General features: G+C 47.6%; 1 protein-coding gene across 1 annotated transcript in view; it reads right to left on the bottom strand.

Annotated features, from left to right (window-relative positions):
- The window catches only part of C2CD3 (C2 domain containing 3 centriole elongation regulator), a 66,328-nt gene that overhangs the window by 25,098 nt on the left and 19,888 nt on the right, over positions 1-21,342 (bottom strand). Inside the window, exons 14-26 of the mRNA XM_081952910.1 lie at positions 20,690-21,163; positions 18,652-18,803; positions 17,106-17,349; positions 16,211-16,394; positions 14,804-14,990; positions 12,248-12,411; positions 11,581-11,704; positions 9,831-10,099; positions 8,727-8,804; positions 6,364-6,990; positions 4,489-4,791; positions 1,076-1,214; positions 29-93 (exon numbers count right to left, since the gene is read on the bottom strand). Coding sequence (XP_081809036.1) covers positions 29-93; positions 1,076-1,214; positions 4,489-4,791; positions 6,364-6,990; positions 8,727-8,804; positions 9,831-10,099; positions 11,581-11,704; positions 12,248-12,411; positions 14,804-14,990; positions 16,211-16,394; positions 17,106-17,349; positions 18,652-18,803; positions 20,690-21,163 — 3,010 coding nt within the window. The remainder of the gene's footprint in view (positions 1-28; positions 94-1,075; positions 1,215-4,488; positions 4,792-6,363; positions 6,991-8,726; positions 8,805-9,830; positions 10,100-11,580; positions 11,705-12,247; positions 12,412-14,803; positions 14,991-16,210; positions 16,395-17,105; positions 17,350-18,651; positions 18,804-20,689; positions 21,164-21,342) is intronic.

The following is a 21,342-nucleotide window of genomic DNA, read 5'->3' as shown; positions in this document are numbered from 1 at the left end:
GAAAAAAAACAATTAGTGACCGGGGTACCTGCTTTATGCCATATTTTGAAGACCAGAGTTTTCTGGGGATCCAGCAGGAGTTCCTGGGAGAGTCTGCAAAGAATCCAAAAAGAAATCAGAAATATATTTAAACGATAGCTAGAAAAAATATCACTTCCCGGCATGTTGTCGGGAACGTTTTTGGTATGTGGGTTGTACTCGATATATGACCACAATCGAGGCCAAAAAATTCTGTTGCTAAGCAACGAAAGGCAGGTGTTAAGTGAGTTCTGCCCCATTTTACTGCCATTGTTAAGTGAATCACTGCCGTTAAGTTAGTCCCATGTTAAGGGAATGGGATTTTCCCATTGACTTTGCTTGTCAGAAGGTTGCAAAATTGGATCAGGTGACCCCGGATACTGCAACCGTTGCAAATAGAGGTAGTCCTCAACTTACGACCACAATTGAGCCCAAAATTTATGTTGTTAAGTGAGGAATTTGTTAAGTGAGTTTGCTCCATTTTATGACTTTTCTGGCCACATTTCTTAAGTGAATCACGGCAGTTGTTAAGTGAGTCACACGGATGTTAAGGGAATCTGGCTTCCTCCTTGACTTGGCTTGTCAGAAGGTCGCAAAAGGGACTCTCCAACCGTTGTAAATATGAAGCAGACGCCAAAGTGCCCGAATTTTGATCACCTGGCGGTAATGGTTGTACGTGTGAAAAACGGTTGTTTTTCAGTGCCGTTGTAACTTTGAACGGTCACTGAATGAATGGTTGTAAGTCGAGGATTACTTGTGTAAAAGGTTGCGTCAATCTGGTTCTCTCCAATGACACTGAAGAGCAACTTTTAACAATCCTTCAGGCACCGGGGAAGTCTATCCTGCCCAGGCTGGGGAAGGACAAAACTGTCTTTAGTTGTAATGCAAAGGACCAGCTGTCCACAAGGAGAATCAACCCTTCCCTTCCCCACCACCCAGTCAGAGCTGAAGAAGCTTCTTGGATGAGAAGAGAAACATCTTCGAAAGAAAAAAAGAGGAAGTCCAGTTGCCTCCCGAAAAAGCGTATTTCTGGCAATGTTTCTGACGTCTTCGTTACCTCGTGTGCTGCTGAAAATCCCAAACGGGGGAATCTGTGTTTTCTACTGTTGCAGTGGTGATAGGATTCTCCACATCAGTGGCCACGAAAGACACGTAGCTACAGGGCGACGTTACTCCCCGCTCGGCAAGAGGACTCCCTGAAATCGAGCAAGTTTGCAGTTATCAGTTTGTGTTCTACGACAATTTCACGACAAAGAAACAAAAGTCAATCAGAATAGAGCTGGAAGGGACCTTGGAGGTCTTCTAGCCCAACCCCCGGCTGAAGCAGGAGACCCTACATCATCTCAGGTACCGTAAATGATTGTCCAATCTCTTTTTAAAAGCCTCCAGTGATGAAGCACCCACCACTTCCTTTCAAGAACGTCTGACAAGCAACGTCAATGGGGGAGGCCAGATTCACTCAACAACTGTGGTACTGGTTGCAGTGATTCACTTAACAAACCTGGTAAGAAAGGACGTAAAGTGGAGCAAAACTCACTTAACGACCGTCTTGCTTAGCAATGGAAATTTGGGGGTCGGTTGTGGTTGTACGTCAAGGATTTAGTACCTCTTAGCTTTCTATAGTCGCACATCACTGCAGGTTCTTCTCTACTGACCAGATAATAGTATTAAAGTCCTAGGAAAGAGGCTAATTCTGTTTTCCTGCCCCAGATGGCCTTTTGTCTCCTATTTCTCTTGCACCAATGGCTGGCCTTCCCCAGCACCTGCCCACTGCCCTTTCAACTAAGGCATGTTCTCATCCTTGCCCAAAGAAAAGTATTATATAAAAACAAGCACATCTACCCACTTCTGGTTTGGACTGCAAAATCTTGGACTCTCTGTAATAAAACTCTACAGCTATGGCCTTGTCGAATATAGAATGGAATGGAAAATAGAATAGAATAGAAAATGGAATGGAATGGAATAGGAGAAGGAATAGAATGGAATGGAATAGAATAGAAGAAGGAATAGACTAGAATAGAATAGGAGAAGGAATAGAATAGAATAGAACAGAACAGAGAGAATAGAATGGAATGGAAAATAGAATAGAATAGAAAATGGAATAGAATAGGAGAAGGAGTAGAATGGAATAGAATAGGAGAATAGGGAGGGGAAGGGAAGAGAATATAGAATAGAATAAGAAATTAGAATAGAATAGAATAAGAATAGAAATAGAATAGAATTAGAAGAAAAGAGAAAAGAATAGAACAAAACAGTTAAGTGAATCACTCCAGTCTTTAAGTGGGTAACATGGTTGTTAAGTGATTTGCCCTGTTTTATGACCTTTCTTGCCGCAGTGGTTAAATGAATCACTGCAACTGTTAAGTTAGTGAGACGGTCATTAAGTGAGCCTGGCTTCCCTATTGACTTTGCATGTCAGAAGGTCGCAAAAGGGGATCACATGACCCCGGGACACTGTGACCGTCATAAGTATGAACCAATTGCCACACATCCAAATTTCGATCACGTGACCACAGGGATGATGCAACGGCCGCAAGTGTGGAAAATGGTCGTAAGTCACTTTTTTCCCCAGTGCCTCTGTAACTTCAAACGGTCACTAAGCGGCTGGTCGTAAATAGAAAACCCCCTTTATAAATCCTTTCTGTTCTGATCAATCTCTCCTTCCCACAAAGATGCCCCTGAATAACAACCGGTCAGTTTCACAATCGTTCTAAACCAAGCTGAGCTGCAAGTCGACAGAGTTTGGCCTTGTTTCATATTTTGAAGGAGAACAACTGAAAAACAGAATTTGCTGAAGCAGTTAGTGGTCCTTCCTGAAAGCAGAAAAAAGCAGGAGGAATGTGTCAGCAGTGCAAGGATGAGAAGGGCACGGGTACTTTGAGCCAGGGGAGGAAACTCTGAGAATAATTTCCCGACTGTTCTTTAACCCGCTGTCAAGCCACACCGCTTTGGATCCAAAAGACTTCCTTGGGAGAAATAAGGGAAGGTGCTTCTCTGATTAATCCAGTTTAATCTAGTTGTGCAGGCATGAGGCACAGATTATTGGAGGGCATCAGGGTGGAACAATCGGGAGGGTTTTTTTTGAGAAACGGCCTCGGTGTTCTTGGTGGTGCGCAGCGGAAGGGCCAATTGCCCATTGGCAGATAAGATAGCGCTCCGAGGGTCAACATCATTGCCCAGAGGATCATTGGTTGCCCTCTCCCCTCTTTGGAAGAGCTTTATAGCTCCCGCTGCCTTAAGAAAGTTCAAAACATCCTTAAAGATCCATCTCAACCTGGACACCCCTTCTTTTTTTGAACTATTACCATCTGGCAGACGGTACAGGACAAGGACAAATAGGTTGAAAAACAGCTTCTATCCCAGGGCAGTAACCAGGTTGAATTCTACTGTATAGTGCAATATCAGGTTTTCAATTTCAATTATATAGAATGTAAAAGTGTAATGTACACTGAAGACGGCATTTAATTCCGTTGTACCATGTGCAATGACAGTAAAGTAAAAGTAAAAGTAAAGTAAAGTAAAAATAAAGTAAAAGCAATTAAGCAAATCCCTGCAGTTGTTAGGTTAGTGAAAGAATGCAGCTGCAAGACAGAGAGACTGTTTCAAAAACATCTTCTTTGAAATTGATTGGACGATGGTGGGAACCAGCGATGGGAAGTGCCTGGAAGGAAAAAAAATTACCGTATTTTTCGGACTATAAGACGCACCAAGATTTCAAAGAGGTAAGTAAGAAAAAAAGGTTTTTGCCCTCCCCGGCCCCCAGGAGCACTCTGCAGGCTTCAGCAGGGATGAGGGAAAGGCAAAAACGCCCCCCTTTTTCCAGAAAACAGGTGGAAAATGGGTCGTTTTTCACAAAAACGGAGGCATTTTTGCTTTTCCACAGCCTTGAAAAGTGCTTCTGGGGGCTGGTTGAAGGCAAAAACGCCTCCGTTTTCGCGAATAATGGCCTGCTTTTCGCAAAAATGGGGGCATTTTTGCCTTCCCCCAGCCCTGCTGAAGCCTGCAGAGTATGTTTGGGGGCTGGGGGAAGGTAAAAACGCCTCTGTTTTTGTGAAAAATGGCCCGTTTTTTTGCAAAAATAGGATGCGGGGAGGCCAAAAATGGCTGCATTCTGTGTATAAGATGCACCAACATTTCCACGTTCTTTTAGGGCAGGGGTGTCCAAACTTGGGAACTTTAAGACTTGTGGACTTCAACTCCCAGAATTCGAGTTGAAGTCCACAAGTCTTAAAGTTCCCAAGTTTGGACACCCCTGCCCTAAAAGAACGTGGAAATGTTGGTGCGTCTTATACTCCGAAAAATACAGCATACCTAAGGATTTGGCAGGCGAACCTCAGTTCTGGCTTTGCTTTACTGTAATCCACTCGACCTTTAGTAAGCGATACCTTTACCTATTAAATGACACCGAAGGGAGTCAAGGGTCTTTCTCGCTTACAGGTTCAAGATGAGGCAGGACTGACACCAGCTTACCTTTTACGCTTAGGTGCATGGCTCTTTCCACGAGAATGCTCACAGCGAATGTGTTCTCCAGGTCCTGGGCAGCAGGTTTGTCCTGGGGGGCTTCATCGACGGGAGGATTTGCTTCCGAGCGGGCTTCCAATCCCTTCTCTGCTGCCTTTGTCTCTTCTTCAACACTGCTGCGGCTGCTGCTGTCCCTGTCGTCTTCAGCGTTCCCAGGCCCTCCACATGGACCAGTAGGAGTCACTGCAATGTGAATGCGCAGGGCGGCTCCCCCCAGGTTGGCAGCGTTGCGTCGGAACAAGGGAAACACACCTGTGACAAGGAGAGGAAGTGAGGCTCACTTGAAATGCACTTCTCGCCCCTCTGAGAAAAAGCAGCTAGGTTTTCTAAGGGGGAACTTGATTTATGACCACAGTTGAGCCCAAGCTGTCCGTTGCTGAGAAAGGAAGTTGTTAAGTGAGCGTCGCTCTACCTTACCAACTTTCTTGCCACAGCCTTCTCACTAGAAGACACTAAGGCAGAAGCTTGTCCACCCCAAGGACAAAACAGCCAGGCACAAACTGAGCAAGGTGGTATATGTGATACAATGCTGTGGGCCATGTGAAGATCTGTACATTGGGGAAACAAAACAGCCACTTCACATACGCATGGCACGACATAGGACGACAAACGCATCAGGACTAGATTCAGAGGTCCATCTGCATTTTAAAAGACAACGGCTGCTCTTTTGAAGACAGCAAAGTCCACATTTTGGACAGAGAGGACCGCTGGTTTGAAAGAGGGGTCAAAAGACGCCATCTTGGTCCAAATTGAAGAGCCCCTCTCTCAAGAGATGGGGAGGAGTAGGACATCATCTATCTCCAATCTACAACACAGTCCTTTCAAGCAACTCCAAGAAGGCTCCACACCCATTTGCACCACTCAGGTGACCCTGAGGACAGAGACAAACCTCCAAGTGGCCTCAAGGACCCTCTAAAAGGATGCAAATGTCCAGGTGTCTGCAAGGAACATCAATCCTTCCATCCCCCACCATCCAGTCAGAGCTGAAGAAGCTTCTGGGATGAGAAGCAAAATGTCTTCAAAGAAAAAAACAGAAAATCCAGTTGCCTCTTGAAAAAAGCACCCTTGGGCAACCGTGACCTGGAGGACGGAGAATCTCTACAGACAGCCTTCTCACAAGCAAAGTCAATGGGGAAGCCACTTGTCCACTGTGGGACTAACTTAGCAACTGCCATGATTCACTGAACCACTCTGCCAAGAAAGGTCGTAAAACGGGACAAAACTCACAATGTTCGGCTCAGGTTGAGGCCGTAAGTCGAGGATTACCTGTATTTTTGAGGCTAGTGACTGCCTCTAAAGCCTTGGTGGCGCAGTTCAGTACTGCAGGCTACTTCTGCTGACTACCGGCTACCTCCAATTTGGCAGTTCAAATCCCACCAGGCTCAAGGTTGACTCAGCCTTCCGTCCTTCCGAGGTGGATCAAATGAGGACCCAGATAGTTGGGGGCAAGAGAGGCTGACTCTGTAAAACCGCTTAGAGAGGGCTGGGAAGCACTGTGAAGTCGTATATAAAGTCTAAGTGCTATTGGGAAGGAAGGAAGGAGGCAGGGAGGAAAGAAGAAAAGGAGGAGCTGTGATGGCACAGTGGTTACAACGCAGTACTGCAGGCTCCTTCTGCTGACTGCTGGCTGCCTGCAATTTGGCAATTCAAATCCCACCAGGCTCCGGGTTGACTCAGCCTCCCGTCCTTCCGAGGTGGGTCAAAGGAGGACCCAGATTGTTGGGGGCAAGAGGCTGACTCTGTAAACCGCTTAGAGAGGGCTGGAAACCACTGTGAAGGGGTCTATAAGTCTAAGGGCTCTTGATAAAACCATTATAAACCTACCGCTGACAGTTTTCTTCTTTCGTGAGCTGTCCACCAGCGGTGCGAGGTCCACATAGGCGGATCCGATCAAGCGGTCGGTATCCAGAGGTCTTTCCACATCGCCATCTTTGCCGTACGCTCGCCACACCTGGAGTTCCAGTTTTTCTTCCCTGAAGTACCAGAGCAAGGCCGGACTCGACTGGAGCTCCGTTCGGTTGGGTTTCTTAAAGATCACCACCCCGTGTTTTTCGCCTTCCGTCAACTTTGGCCTCCTAAGGGAAGACCAAGTGGCTTCTTGGTTGTAGAGCTTGTAGCGGAGGTAGCAGTAGACGCTTTTATTTAAGTGCGCTTCTCCTGCGAGTAGCACGCTCTGTAGCGGTAGCCACAGCCGAGGGGTAGAAATAGTCACACGGAGCGGTGTCGAAGGGGCCTGCCCTTCACTCTCGCTATCCTCCCACGGATCCTCGGAGTAGGGGTCCTTCCAGTTCCACCCTAAACGGTTGGCAGTCTCCAGAACACGCTCCCGGTCTGCGGGGAGAACAAAGGCGACCGAAATCTCCAAACCTCCCCCGATGCTCTGCGTGACATTGGCGCACCGCGATGCCAAGAGGTCCTCCGGGAGAATGACGGGGTACCAACCTCTAAGGCCTGCGAGGAAACGCAAAGAGAGGAGCTTCCGTAAAGGAGAGAAAAATAAAATTCCGCCGTCCATTTTGCAAAGGCCCATGTTTGATCCCTCCTCCCAATTTCCTAACTGTCTCTCGGATATCCGGGCACGGATTTTAAGAGGCAAATAACCGGCACCCTCAATTGCACTCGGAAGCCGACTGGCATTCCTGCCAGCTCAAGCGGCAGTGGTGGCATCTAAGCACGCCGACATATACCCGTTACTGCTGGCACCGTTGGCTTTTGATGCAGGGGTAGGCTTCTGGGTAGTCTTCAAGGGAGGCCCCATGAAAAGTATATTGCAGTACTCCGGTCATGAGGTGAGTAAGTGTTCAAAGGGCTTCCCAATTCAGGAAAGGGAGCCAATTTGGTCTAGTGATTGAGTACCAGGTGAGAGAGTAAGAGACGGTGAGTTCTAGTCCTGCCCTAGGCATGGAAGCCGACTGGGTGACTTTGGGCCAATCACCAGGAGATGGGGAGTTCTAGTCCCGCCTTAGGCATGAAAGCCGGCTGGGTGACTTTGGGCTAATCACCAGGAGACGGTGAGTTCTAGTCCCGCCTTAGGCATGGAAGCCGGCTGGGTGACTTTGGGCCAATCACCAGGAGACGGGGAGTTCTAGTCCCGCCTTAGGCATGAAAGCCGGCTGGGTGACTTTGGGCTAATCACCAGGAGACGGGGAGTTCTAGTCCTAACTTAGCCATGAAACCCAGCCAGGTGACTTTGGGCCAATCACCAGGAGACGGTGAGTTCTAGTCCCGCCTTAGGCATGGAAGCCGACTGGGTGACTTTGGGCCAATCACCAGGAGACGGGGAGTTCTAGTCCCGCTTTAGGCATGAAAGCCGGCTGGGTGACTTTGGGCCAATCACCAGGAGACGGTGAGTTCTAGTCCCGCCTTAGGCATGAAAGCTGACTGGGTGACTTTGGGCCAGTCCCTCCCTCTCACCCAACCCACCTCACAGGGTTGTTGTTGTGGGGAAAACAGGAGGAAGAAGGAGTATTTGGTAAGTTCACTGCCCCCAGGTATTTCTAAAAAATAATAAAGGCTGCATGCAAATTAAGTAAGTAAATAAGTAAGTAAGTAGGTAGGTAGGTAGGTAGGTAGGTAGGTAGATAGATAGATAAATAAATAAAAAATAATGAAGGACGTATCTGGTGCTCTAGGCCAGTGTTTCTCAACCTTGGCAACTTGAAGATGTCCGGACTTCAACTCCCAGAATTCCCCGCTGGGGAATTCTGGGAGTTGAAGTCCGGACATCTTCAAGTTGCCAAGGTTGAGAAACCCTGCTCTAGGCGAACCTATGCAAAGACCCTCCTGGCCAGTGGTGGGATTCCAATTTTTTTCCCCTACTCGCCCTATGAGAGAGCGCTTTGCGCGCACAGCCCTCAAAGAGCGCCCTCGCTGTCAGCGCTGGTGAGCTGAGCTGCTTTTTAGCTCAGCTGAGGGGCGGCACAATCCACTCTTCCAGGCGAATCAGCTGAGCCAAAAAACAAGGGAATCTAGGACAGGGAACGACGGGGGTGGGAGGGCCGGGCCAACCGGAGGTGGTATTTGTCGGTTCTCCGCACTACTCAAAAGTTTTGCTACCCCTTCGCCCGAACTGTTCCAAACTGGCTGAATGCCACCTCTGTTCCCGGCCACAGTTGCCATCTGCTTCAAGTTGTGGACCCGGCTTGTGGTAAGTGTAGAGGCCATCGTGTGTAACCAGTTGTCTTTACCTGATCTCCGAATCAGCAGGTCTCTGGTAGGGACTCTCACGGTTCCCAGCAGGCAATCTTTTAGAGCTTCCCTGGGAGCTGCAAGAGTAAATAACAGGTATGATGTAAACTTTCCATCATCATCATCATCATCATCATCATGAGAATTCGTCCTCCTGGAAAGTATCGATATTAGAGCGGGGAACCTGGCTACGTTAAAGACTTGGGGACTTCAACTCCCAGAATCCCACAGGCTCATGACTGCATTTTGGGTGCTCGGCAACCGGTGTGAATTTATTATGCCTGTCTCTTGCAGTCACGTGATCATGATTTATGATGGTTTCACCGAAAACCTGGCATTTATTTCTGGCTCTTTTGCCAAAAATCCCCCATAGCAAACAATGAGCTCGCTTTAACAACTGCACTGTTTGCTTAACGACGGCTGCAAAAGAAGGTCGCAAAACCGACCTGGTCACATGAGGATTTGTTTTACAACAGTCACAATTTTTTTGGCCACAATTGTCAGGTTCCGTTATAGTTGTAACTTGAGGACTATCTCTACTAGTAAGCATACAGTTCCGCTGTTCAATTACAGGGAGTCCTTGACTTCCAATCATTTGTATAGTACAGTATAGTATAGTACAGTACAGTACAGCATAGCATAGCATACTTTACTATAGGTAGCATAGAATAGAGAACAGAATAGCATAGTACAATAGAATAAAATAGAATGGAATGGAATAGAGTAGAATAGAATGGAATGGAATAGAATATGAATATAGAAGATAATATGAATATGAATACAGAATAGAAAAGGAATACAGAATAGAGTTTAATAGAATAGAGAAGAGTAAGTAGAGTAGAATAGACTAGAAATACAGAATAGAATAGAGTAAAGTAGAGTAGAGTAGAATAGAATAGAAAGGAATACAGAATAGGAATATAGAATACAAAAGAAAAGACTAGGAATACAGAATAAATAGAATAGAATAATGAAGAATAGAACAGACTCTCTCAATCAGGTGAAGGGAAGTTGTTGCGCCAAAGCACCACAACATTCACAACCGAAGAGGCCTTTGGGCTAGCTGTGGCGTTCGACCACCGGGCCCCATGCTTTTCTCGCACCTGAGTTGAGGGGCTGGTGATAGAGGTGGAAGACCACCTCCGACCGCTGCAAGAGTTCCCCAAGGCAGCAGGCTTCTCCGCTGCTCCTCTGGACCACGAGACGGCAGGGCAGTTCCACATGGTGATCGAAGGCAGGACAGAACGAGCGAGCCACGGTTCGTGTCCTGCGTGGCTCGGCCCCAGGAAGGAAGGGGAGGTGGATCGAGACGTAGGTGTTGAGACCAATTTCCGCACTATAGTGGAACGGAGGGTGCTTTTCGGCCAGCGCCCTAAGCGACGAGAAGAAAATATTTATTTTTGTGCGATTTATTTACACAGGTTGTCCTCAATGTAAGATCCCTCGTTTAGTGACCGTTCGAAGTGACAATGGTTGTGAAAAAGGCGACTTACGAACATTTTTCAGATTTATGACATTGCAGCGTCTCCATAGTCTCTTCAAAGTCACAACGGCACTGAAAAATGTTCGCACCTACGACTGTCACAGCATTCAGACCAGGGGTGGGTTTCAAGATTTTTTTACTACCTATTTTGTGGGTGTGGCCTGGCGGTCATGTGGCCGGGTGGGTGTGGCAAACTTGTAAAATGTGGTGAAGCTCACTTAGCAATGCTCTTACTTAGCAACCAAAATTTTGGGCTCAATTGTAGTCATAAGTCAAGGACTACCTCTGCCTTCTTCTGCATGGCAGCCCTGTGCTAGTAAACTCCTTCTCCTTTCTGGCAATTTTCCTCTCTGTTTAGAGGCACCAAAATAATCCAGACAATGTAAGGTTTCCTGCTGCAGCAGGGGGTTGGACTAGATGACCTCTAGGTAGACTTCTAGCCCTAAATTGCTGTGCTGTTTTTCTTTCTTCTTTCTTTCTTTCTTTCTTTCTTTTTCTTTCTTTCTTTCTTTCTCTCTCTCTCTCTCTCCCTCCCTCCCTCCATCCCTCCCTTTCCTCTGTGGGAAGCAACACCCACCCCCAATAAAATATTACTCTTAAGAAAAGGCTCTCAGAAAAGGAAAAATCAAGCTGCTAACAAAGAAACTTTGAAAGCTTTGAAGCTTAAAAAACCCCCAAAGCTTCTGATGGGAGAACTGGTTTGGGGGCGTGGCCAGGCTACCATTACTACCAGTCTGGTCCAGTACGCCAGATTTTCACTACCTCTTGTGGCGTAACGTATCTTACCGGGAGGAACCCACCTCTGATTCAGACCCTTGGCAACTGACTCGCAGTTATGACGGTCGCAGTGCCCTGGGCTTATGTGATCCCCTTTGGCGACCTTCTGTCAATGAAATTCAATTGGGGAAGCCAGATTCACTTAACGACAGTGTGGCTAAGTTAACCACTGCAGGGATGGACTTAACAACCCTGCCAAGGAAGGTCACAAAAGGGGACAAAGCTCCCTCAACGATGTTCTAGCTTAGCGACTGAGATTTTTGGCTCAATTGCAGTCGTAAGTTGTTAAGTGAATCCCTGTAGTTGATAATTGAGTAACACGGTTGTTAAGTGAATCCAGCTTCCCCATTGACTTTGCTCGTTGGAAGGTCGCAAAAGAGGATCCTGTGACCCTGGGACACTGCGACCGTCATAAAGACGAGTCAGTTGCCAAGTGTCTGAATTTTGATCATGTGATCACGGGAATGATGTAAGGCTCGTGTGAAAAACGGTCCTAAGTCACTTTTTTCAGCGCCTTTGTAACTTTGAACCATCACTAAATGAACTGTTGTAAGTCAAGGACCACCTGTATGGGGCTTTGGCTTCCTTCTTACCTGGCCGCTGCTTGCAAGCCAGCCGCTGCGTGGATTTGGACGGAGATGGGAACGGCTTGAGCCGCTAGCCCGTTTTCGGCTATTTCCAAGCTGCGGCGGTATTTTACGCTCACTTGGAACAAACCTGGGAAAAGAGGAGGGAGAGAAGAAGGCGGGTTCAGCTTTCGGTTGCTAAATGAAGCTGGTCCTCAGTTTACAACCACCCCAAAATTACGGCATTTTTCGGAGTATAAGACACACCAAGATTTTGAAGAGGCAATTTTTTTAAAGTTTTTGCACTCTGCAGACCTCCCAAAAATGCCCCCTCCCTTTCCTCCCGAAAACGGGCCCATTTTTTGTCAAAAAAAGGGGCATGCATAGCCTTTAGGAGGCTTATGGAGTGCTCCTGGGGGCTGGGCCTCCCCCCCCTCAAAACGAGCAAAAAATAGCCCATTTTTCGTTCATTTGTGCCCTCCCCAGCCCACTCTGGAAGCCTCCTAAAGGCTATGCACGGCCATTTTTGCAAAGGGGATGGGGTTTCGGGAGCCCAAAAATGCTATATTCAGTATATAAGATGCACCCAGATTTTCACCCTCTTTTTCTAAGGAAAAAGGTGTGTCTTATACTCCGAAAAATACGGTATGTTGTTAAGTGAAACATTTGTTCAGTGAGTTCTGCCCAGTCCTACCTGAGGACCGAGGATGGAGCTCGCTGATTCTTGGCGTGACAGGCAGCTGGAAAGTCTGGATCCCCACTTCCTGACGATGCTGCATGGTGACCATGGCACAAAGGCGGGAGAGGGGCAAGCTCGCCCTGGCAACCATCTGATCTCGGACATTAGGGTAGTAGTACCTGTGGAAGAGTTGACACCAAACGGTTGCAAAACTACAAGTCAGCTGGAGAAAACAAGAGAGAGCAAACGTGATAGGAAACTAAGTTCCCTGGTCGAGGGCAAAACGCAGAAAGAAATTAACTGATAGGTGTGTCAGAGTTCCAAATAGCATCCAAAATTAAATCAGAGTCCAAGGCAAAGGATTCCTCAAAGTTCCAATTTATTAAGAGAGCCACGTTGGCACCTCTGGGGAAACCCGAATCTGAAAGCTTCCCAGTTTCCCCCACCCAGTTGAAAGTTCAAGATCTTGCCCCCACACCCACCAGCCCATCCTATGGTCCAATCTCCCACTGCCATGCTGGCAGATTCCACCCATCCAGTTCCGGTCAGGTGCAGAGGTGCGAAGATGACCTTGAGTTTCTAAGAAGAATGTTATTATGGCTACATATCACCCAGCTCCATTTAATTCCACCCTCCCATTTTCCCACCATAGAAAACAGACAGTGGAAAGTGTGGCAGGCCTGAAAAGATGGCTTGCAGGTATGACAATAGGATATTTGTGGCTCAGGGTTGAAATGTGGGGTCCTTGGTGCTCTGTGAGCTGGGTTATTTTCTTGCAGATGTTTCATGACCCAACTAGGTACCACCATCAGAGCTAAAAGAGGAGGAGAAGGAAGAGGAGGAGGAGAACTATGGGGTCCTTGGTGTTCTCTGAACTGAACTGTTTTCTTGCAGACGTTTCATGACCCAAATGGGTGACAACATCAATGCTAGAAGGGTGCTAGCAAGCCCCACTCTCACCGGCACTGATGTTCCCTAGTTGGCGGATGAAACATGTGCTAGAAAACAACCCAGCTCAGAGAGCACCAAGGACCCTCAGAGTCTTCCTCTTCCTCCCCCCCTCTCCCCCGTTTGAGGACTGGTTGAAAGATCTGGGTGGGTTCCGCCTACATAAAAGACAACTGGATTTTTGACCTCTCAAGGTGTTAAGAAGAGATGGATAAAGGCCCTTTAATAGCCTGGGAGAGAAATTTTGGCCATGAGATTGTAATGGGTAAATGGTGGGATCTGTGGAGTAAGACTATTAAACTCACGATATCTACAGCGTTTTTAAAGAAAATATATATATAAGATGGCTTATAGATGGCATTTCCCCCCAACGAGGTTAGCCAAAAGGTTTCCTGGGTTATCCCCGCTGTGCTGGAAATGTGGAAGGAGGGATGGCACATTCTACCACGTTTGGTGGTCCTGTATTGAGGCCACGAAATACTGGAGAAAGATTCACAACTGGCTAAGAGAGGTTACCGGGGCAAGTATGGAATGGAAACCCGAGACTTTTTTTTACTAAGCATAAAACCAGAAAACAAGAGGAAATCTATATGGCATTTGAGCCTACATATAATTGTGGCCGCAAGAATAACCTATGTGCAATTTTGGAAATCTACTACCATACCATCGGAAGATGTTATAATTAAAAAGATTTATGAATGTGCAGAAATGGACAGAACGACGGGTTGGCTGAGGGACAAAGGAGAAACGGAACATTATCTTAGCTGGAACTTATGGTATATGTGGGCGACAAAGAGAACAGCAGGGGCTTAAAACTGGAAAAGTTAAATGGCAGCTGTTAACAATGGGAACTAAAAGTGAACTGGAGACTAAAACATATGAAGAACGGTTGCAGGAACTGGGTATGTTTAGCTTAAAAGAAAGAAGGACTAGGGGAGACATGATAGCAGTCTTCCAATAGCTCAGGGGTTGCCACAAAGAAGAGGGAGTCAAACTATTCTCCAAGGCACCTGAGGGTAGAACAAGAAGCAATGGGTGGAAACTAACCAAGGAGAGAAGCAACTTAGAACTGAGGAGAAATTTCCTGACAGTTAGAACAATTAATCAATGGAACAGAAGTTGCCTCCAGAAGTTGTGAATGCCCCAACACTGGAAGCCTTTAAGAAGATGTTGGATAGCCATTTGTCTGGAATGGTATAGGGTTTCCTGCCTAAGCAGGGGGTTGGACTAGAAGACCTCCAAGGCCCCTTCCAACTCTGCTATTGTATTGTATTGTATTGAACGTGGGTATTGTAATAGATCCCTGAACTTTGTAACAAGAAGATGCTGGTTAGAAACTAAAAAATGAGGAAGAAAGGAATGTTGGGCTGTGAACGAATGTTACAGGGGGAGAGGGAGGGGAGGGTTTGTATGTTTAAAGCTGTATTTGTATGTCTTATTAAAAACCAATAAAGATTACTATAAAAAAAGACAACTGAAGGGCAAGAAGGACAGGAGTCTGAAGACTGTTCCATTTGAGTGTCCCATCATCCTCGGCACCACGCGATGCAAAGAGAGCGAGAGTGAGCAACAAAGAGGCCGAACCCTGGGAGGGGGGCTGCGTGAGAGGGGCGAGAGACGTACCTGCACCAGATTTCGAAGTGAATCCCTCCTCCTTCTCCCGCTAGGCTCTGGGCCGAGAAAGCCCGGAGTAGCAGCCGCTGAACTGGGACGTCAGCTGGGACCAATAGAGAGTGATGGTGCTCATCGCGGAAGGTGGGATCGGGTACACACAGAGTGGTGGACGTGCGGAAAGGCTTCAACTCAAGGTCTGAGGAAGAAAATAAAACTCCGGTTTCAATCAAGTAGCAGATGGGTTACAGGTTAACAGAGTCGGAAGGGATCTTGGAGGTCATCTAGTCCAACTCCCCCCCAAGAGGAGAACTGTGGGGTCCTTGGTGCTCCCTGAGCTTGATGGTTTTCTTGTAGATGTTTCATTACCCAACGAGGTGACATCATCAGTGCTAGAAGGGAGGGGGGATTGAGGATTTCTCGTCGGAGAAAAAGGGAAAGAGGATGATGATGATGTGATGATGTTGTGGTGGAAGAGGAGGAGGAAGAGGAGGGGGGAGGGGAAGGGTGTTCTGACCTAGGCTTCCTCATACAATAAAAAGCACACGATTAGGTCCAAAAACCCTCTTTTTATTTCAAAGTTTGTGAATTATATTCATTCACAGCCCGTAATGAGTCCCAAATAGTTTGTAAACAGTCCTACAGTAGTCTGCCAAAGTTTTTCAGGATAAGGCTGATAAGCGCCCATCTTTATCTTTCTTGAAACACTGCCAAAGACTTAATTGGCAATTAGCTAGGCAAGGCCACATGGAGCAAAGAGTCACAACGGAGCTTCAGAAAGTAAACCGACCAGCATAAACCAAGTTGCTTCCTGCAAAGGCTCACGTGCCTTTGCTCCTCCTTTATGTCCTATGGGAGGGGCCAATAACCTCCAAGCCTTCCTCCCGAGTTATCCCTTCTCTCTTAACTGTTCTTGCCTCCTGGCAGCTCTGTGCATGCGTGCATTGGGAACAGGCTCCCCCTGTTCCTCTGCCTCGCTGATCTCCGACTCTGGAGGCTCCGGAGGCAGCACGTAACTCCTAGATGGGCCTGGCCCGCTCTCTGCCTCTGATGCAGAGCCCTCGTCCGAGCCTTCCCCAGACTCCACGACTGGCCCAGGCTCCTCCCCAACCTCCTCACTGTCCGAGTCTTCCACCAGCTTTGCAGGCCGCCAGAGGACCACAACAGAGGGGGAGGATTGTGGATTCCTTAGTGCTTTCTGAGCTTGGTGGTTTTCTTGCAGACAGGTAGCATCATCAGTGTTAGTAAGGAGTAGGGTTTGTTCTCTGTTTATATACAAGTGGCTTCCTCTGTCAGTGTTGGTGGGAGTGTGTGTGTGTGTGTGTGTGTGTGTGTGTGTTCCTTGATTAGGCTGTTACTGCTACTGAGTAGAGGGGCCAGTAGAAGCCAGACTGAATGGGGCTTTTCTTACAAACTCACCCTTCTCGCTTAACTCTGCATCACGGAGCGTCTTGGATTCCGATTTCTGAACCGGGAAGTGGTACTGGACGTAACAGTCCGCTTCTCCCCAGACGGTGGACTGGAGGGGCGTCAGGCCTTGGAGCCCCTCAATGTGGATCTCAAAGGTGTGTTCCACCAGGCCTTCCTTTTCCCTGCTTGACAGCTGAAGGTGGCAAGGAAGAAAAAGAGAGTGAAAGAAGGAAACGCAAAACGGGTGGGATATATTGCAGGAATAAACTAGATTTAAGTTTCAGAGAAGCAACTTGTGAGACCACGATGTAGAAAAGATGTGGAGACTCTAGAAAGAGTGCAGAGAAGAGCAACAAAGATGATTAGGGGACTGGAGACTAAAACATATGAAGAACGGTTGCAGGAACTGGGTATGTTTAGCTTAAGAGAAAGAAGGACCAGGGGAGACATGATAGCAGTCTTCCAATATCTCAGGGGTTGCCACAAAGAAGAGGGAGTCAAACTATTCTCCAAGGCACCTGAGGGTAGAACAAGAAGCAATGGGTGGAAACTAATCAAGGAGAGAAGCAACTTAGAACTGAGGAGAAATTTCCTGACAGTGAGAACAATTAACCAGTGAAACAGAAGTTGTGAATGCTCCAACAAGATGTTGGAGAACCATTTGTCTGAAGTGGTGTAGGGTCTCCAGCTTGAGCAGGGGGTTGGACTAGAAGACCTCCAAGGTCCCTTCCAGCTCTGCTATTGTATTGTAAAGGTTCCCCTGGCACATCTGTGCTGGTCATTCCCGACTCTAGGGGGCGGTGCTCATCTCCGTTTCAAAGCCGAAGAGCCAGCGCTGTCCGAAGACGTCTCCGTGGCCCCAAAAGGACAGGGGGGCCGTGGTCTAATAATGAGGTGGACGCACCTCAGGCGAGGATGCAGGGAGGGGGTCCAAAGCGTGTGGTGGGCGCAGCACAGCCGGAGATGCCAGCCCTTCTTCCTTCTTGACCCTCTGCAGCGCCAACACCTGGTCAGCCGAGCCCATGGCTAAGATGGTCTTCAGGGTGCCGTTCTTTTGGCCGGAGAAGACATCGACCACCGGCACGGGGCCGTCCACTGCCAGCACCGGATACTGAGCCTGGAGCAGCAGGCTGGACACCTTGGGGTCTCTGCAGGGGGAAAAGGGGCAGAAGCCATCAGCAGGCCTGGCTTGCCATGTTTCTCTACAGGTGGTCCTTGACTTACGACCACAACGGAGCCCAAGATTTCTATGTTCCGGAGCGAGGGAAGTGAACTTTGCTCCGTTTTACGACCTTTCTTGCCTCAGTTGTTAGTAACCTGGTTGTTAAGTGAATGTGGCTTCCCCATTGACTTTGATTTGTAAGAAGGTCGCAAGAGGGGATCACATGACTCCAGGACACTGTGATCGTCCTAAATGTGAGTCAGTGATCAAACGCCTGAACTTGGATGGTGTGACCATGGGGATTCTGAAATGGCTGTAAATGTTTTAAAAAAAGAGTTCTGACCGAGGCTTCCCGAGAGCATGAAGCAAACTCCTGGTCCCGACAAAAACCCCTTTGATTCATTTCCTGTGAATTCTGCTCCTTCACCTCCAGCAAAGTCTTTCCAGGGAGGATTTACAGTCACAGACCTTCTCTGGCTTGGAGAGCTGCCAGGATGATCTCTGCAGACCTTGGCCAGGAGTCTCAGAGAGTCCCGAACTCATGGCCTCCTGCAAACTCCACTCCCCTGACGCTCCCTCTTTTATTTCCTCTGGGAGGGGCCATTCACCGTCCACCTGTGGCCTTACTCCCAAGTCGACCCCTGTCCTTTAGCTGTTCCCTTCCTCTGGCCACTCTGCACATGCACCCACTGGGAACAGGCTCCAGCTGTTCTTCTGCCCCACTGATCTCCGACTCCGAAGGCAGCTGATAACTGGCATACGGCCCTGGCTCCCTCTCTGCCTCCGACACAGAACCCTCCTCAGAGCCTTCCCCAGACTCCAGGACTGGCCCAGGTTCCCCCCCAACCTCCTCACTGTCCGAATTGGCTGCCAGGTCCACTGGTGGGCCACAACAAAAAGGTTATATAAGTCACTTTTTTCATCAAGGGCTACCTGTATATAGGTATTTACATATACACCTGTATTTATGATGTATTTATGACAGGTGGTTCCTCAACTTAAAACAGCACGTTGAGTAATGGTTCAAAGTTACAAGGCCACTGAAAAAAGCGACTTATGACCGTTGTTCACACTCATGACCATTGCAGCATCCTCAGGGTCATGTGATTTACTAACGTGTTACTACCAACTGAACAGCCGGAGTGGTTCCCTTAACAAATGAGTCAAGAAAAGATGTCAAAACTGGGGCAAAACTCACTGTTTCACTTAGTGACATGCATTTTAGGCTCCACTATGGCCGTTAAGGCGAGGACTCCCTGCAAATAGAGAACCAAAGGCCGTGTCTTACTTGAAGGAAACGTAGAACTGATGGAGGGGAAGCTTGGCCAGTCCCAGCAGCCGGTCCCCTCCGGGGCTGAGGACCTTATTCCACACCTCGATCACCATCAGGTTATTCTTCAGACGTTCCAGATGTTTCGAGGTCAACGCAACTGGAGTGATCTGGAGGGTGGATTGGAGGGCCGTTAGTGGAGCGGCTGACATATCCCAAGCAGGGGTGGTATTAACTTACTTTGCCTAAAAGTAAAGGTTCCCCTCGCACGTATGTGCCAGTCGTTCCTGACTCTAGGGGGCGGTGCTCATCTCCGTTTCAAAGCTGAAGAGCCAGCGCTATCCGGAGACATCTCTGTGGTCATGTGGCCGGCATGACTCAACGCCAAAGACGCACAGAACACTGTTACCTTCCCACCAAAGGTGGTTCCTATTTTTCTATTTGCATTTTTTACCTGCTTTTGAACTGCTAGGTTGGCAGAAGCTGGGACAAGTCACGGGAGCTCACTCCGTTACGCTGCCCCCTAGCTGCCCCCTCATATGTGAGCATGCATATGTGCTCATGTGACCTCATCCATACATGCACAATAAACATGCCGTCTATTCTAGCACTGATGAAACGTGTGCAAGAAAACAACCAAAAATTTTTGCAGAAAAATGGAAAAATAAAGAGACTCCCTCTGAACAAGAAAGAATAAGTAAGATACTGACGTGCGCAGAAATGGACAGGCTGACTCTAGAGCTCAAAGACAAGGGTGGGACGGAATATCACGAAATGTGGGACAAAAGGTTCGAAACGAGGGGAAAAAGGCTGGGACAGAAAAACACAGACAAGTTAAGAATTGGAAAATATGGTATTAAGACTGTGTGATAGGTAGGAATCAGATATGCATTTGTATGGTTAGTAACCAGTGAAAAAAAGAGATTAATGGACAGATAATCTGACTGACTACACATGCCTATGTAATTGATATAAAATGTAATTGTTGAAGAATCCAAATACTATATTGGAAATGTTTATGCCAGAAATATCGTTCAATGTTTTTAATGTTTATCTAATAAAAAACTATATATATATGTATGTATGTATGTATGTATTGTGTCACAACCCCTGGTATGCCCAAATATGGGAGGGAACACACTGCTTCCGTTTTCTGTCCTTGATTTATTTATCAGCACAAATACAACACACACACACACACACACACACACACACACATATATATATATTTGTTTTCGTAGATTTTCACGGGTGTAGGTATGCTGGTTTTGTTGTATTCGGGTCTTTTCCCGTTTTCTCCTTACACGGGAAAAGACCCGAATACAACAAAACCAGCATATATATATATATATGTATATATATATAGCTGATAAATAAAGGGAGACTAGTATAGATCTATTTCAAGCTATTTAGCTCTCATTAGCTAGCCATACCCTAAATAGCTTGACATAGATCTATACTAGTCTCCCCTTATTTATTTATCAGCACAAGTGCAACACAAATGTAACAAAGGCAACAGAAAAGATGGTTTTCTGCCTGGATGGTCTCCTGGAGTGAGCCGAAGGACAGAAAGGGGAAGCAGTGTGCTCCCTCCCATATTTGGGCATACCAGGGGTTGTGACACAATACATACATACATACATACATACATACATACATACATACATACATAAAACAACCAAGCTCAGACAGCACCAAGGACCACTTAGTCATTTTCCTTCTCCTTCCCCCCTCCTTTCTAGCACTGACAATGTTACCTAGTTGGGTCATGAAAGGTCCCAACTAGGTAACAACTAGGTTGCAAAAAAATACAACCAAACTCAGAGAGCACCAAGGACCCCTAATTTCAACCCTGAGCTACTAATATTCTCCTTTCTTGGTTGAATTTCCCCCCCTCCCCAGCTTTCTCTATATCTGGGCCGAATCACCACTGACGAGATCAGCTGCTCACGACTTTTCCCTTCATCCCTCGGTTGTTAATGTCCGTTCTCCCTTCCGCTACTTTCTCAGCCTCCCTGCACTTTCTCCACAACGTTCGGTGTCACTTGGGACTTGCCTGAGAAAAATGGAAAGTGGGTCGCGGGGTCCCCCACGTGACGGGAGACCTCGTGGCTTCTTCGCTGCTGAAGAGCTTGCAGATCAAGTACAGGTTGCAAGAGCTGTCCAGCCCACCATTGGGAGGAAGTGCCATCTGCCCCTCCAAGACCATCAAAAGGACATGGAGCAGCATCCCTTCCTCATCCGAGCAGGCGCTCATCTGGGTCAGGAGGTTGCGGGAGATGGGCAGGGGGATCGGCGGCTGGCCCACATCCTTGGGGGACCTTGGAAAAGCCGGAGGCAAGGGAGCTTCGCTTCTCACTGGGGCTTCGCGGTGGCTTTGAGGGCTCCTGGTGGAACAGGGGGGGCTCCTTTCAGCATCCTGAAAAATTGCGCGGTGGGTCCTGATGGAGCCGGCGGGGGCTCTTGGGGACACGCAGCTCGCTTTGATGTTGGAGACGTCTTTGTTAGCAGCTACAAGCTCCACGGACACCTGTCACAGGAGGAGGATAGAAAAATCACCATCGACAGCCGTAGGCAGCAGCTGCCAAAGAGTCCTAGGCTGCATCAACAGAGGGATGGAATCAAGATCACGGGAAGGGTTAATACCACTTTATAATGCCTTGGTAAGGCCACCCTTGGAATACGGCATTCAGTTTTGGTCACCACGAT

The sequence above is a fragment of the Natrix helvetica genome (assembly GCF_964273705.1).
Source record: "Natrix helvetica genome assembly, chromosome: 4".
Lineage (NCBI taxonomy): Eukaryota > Metazoa > Chordata > Lepidosauria > Squamata > Natricidae > Natrix > Natrix helvetica.
Note: the sequence above shows the minus strand (reverse complement) of the source record. Positions and strands in the feature narration are given on the sequence as shown.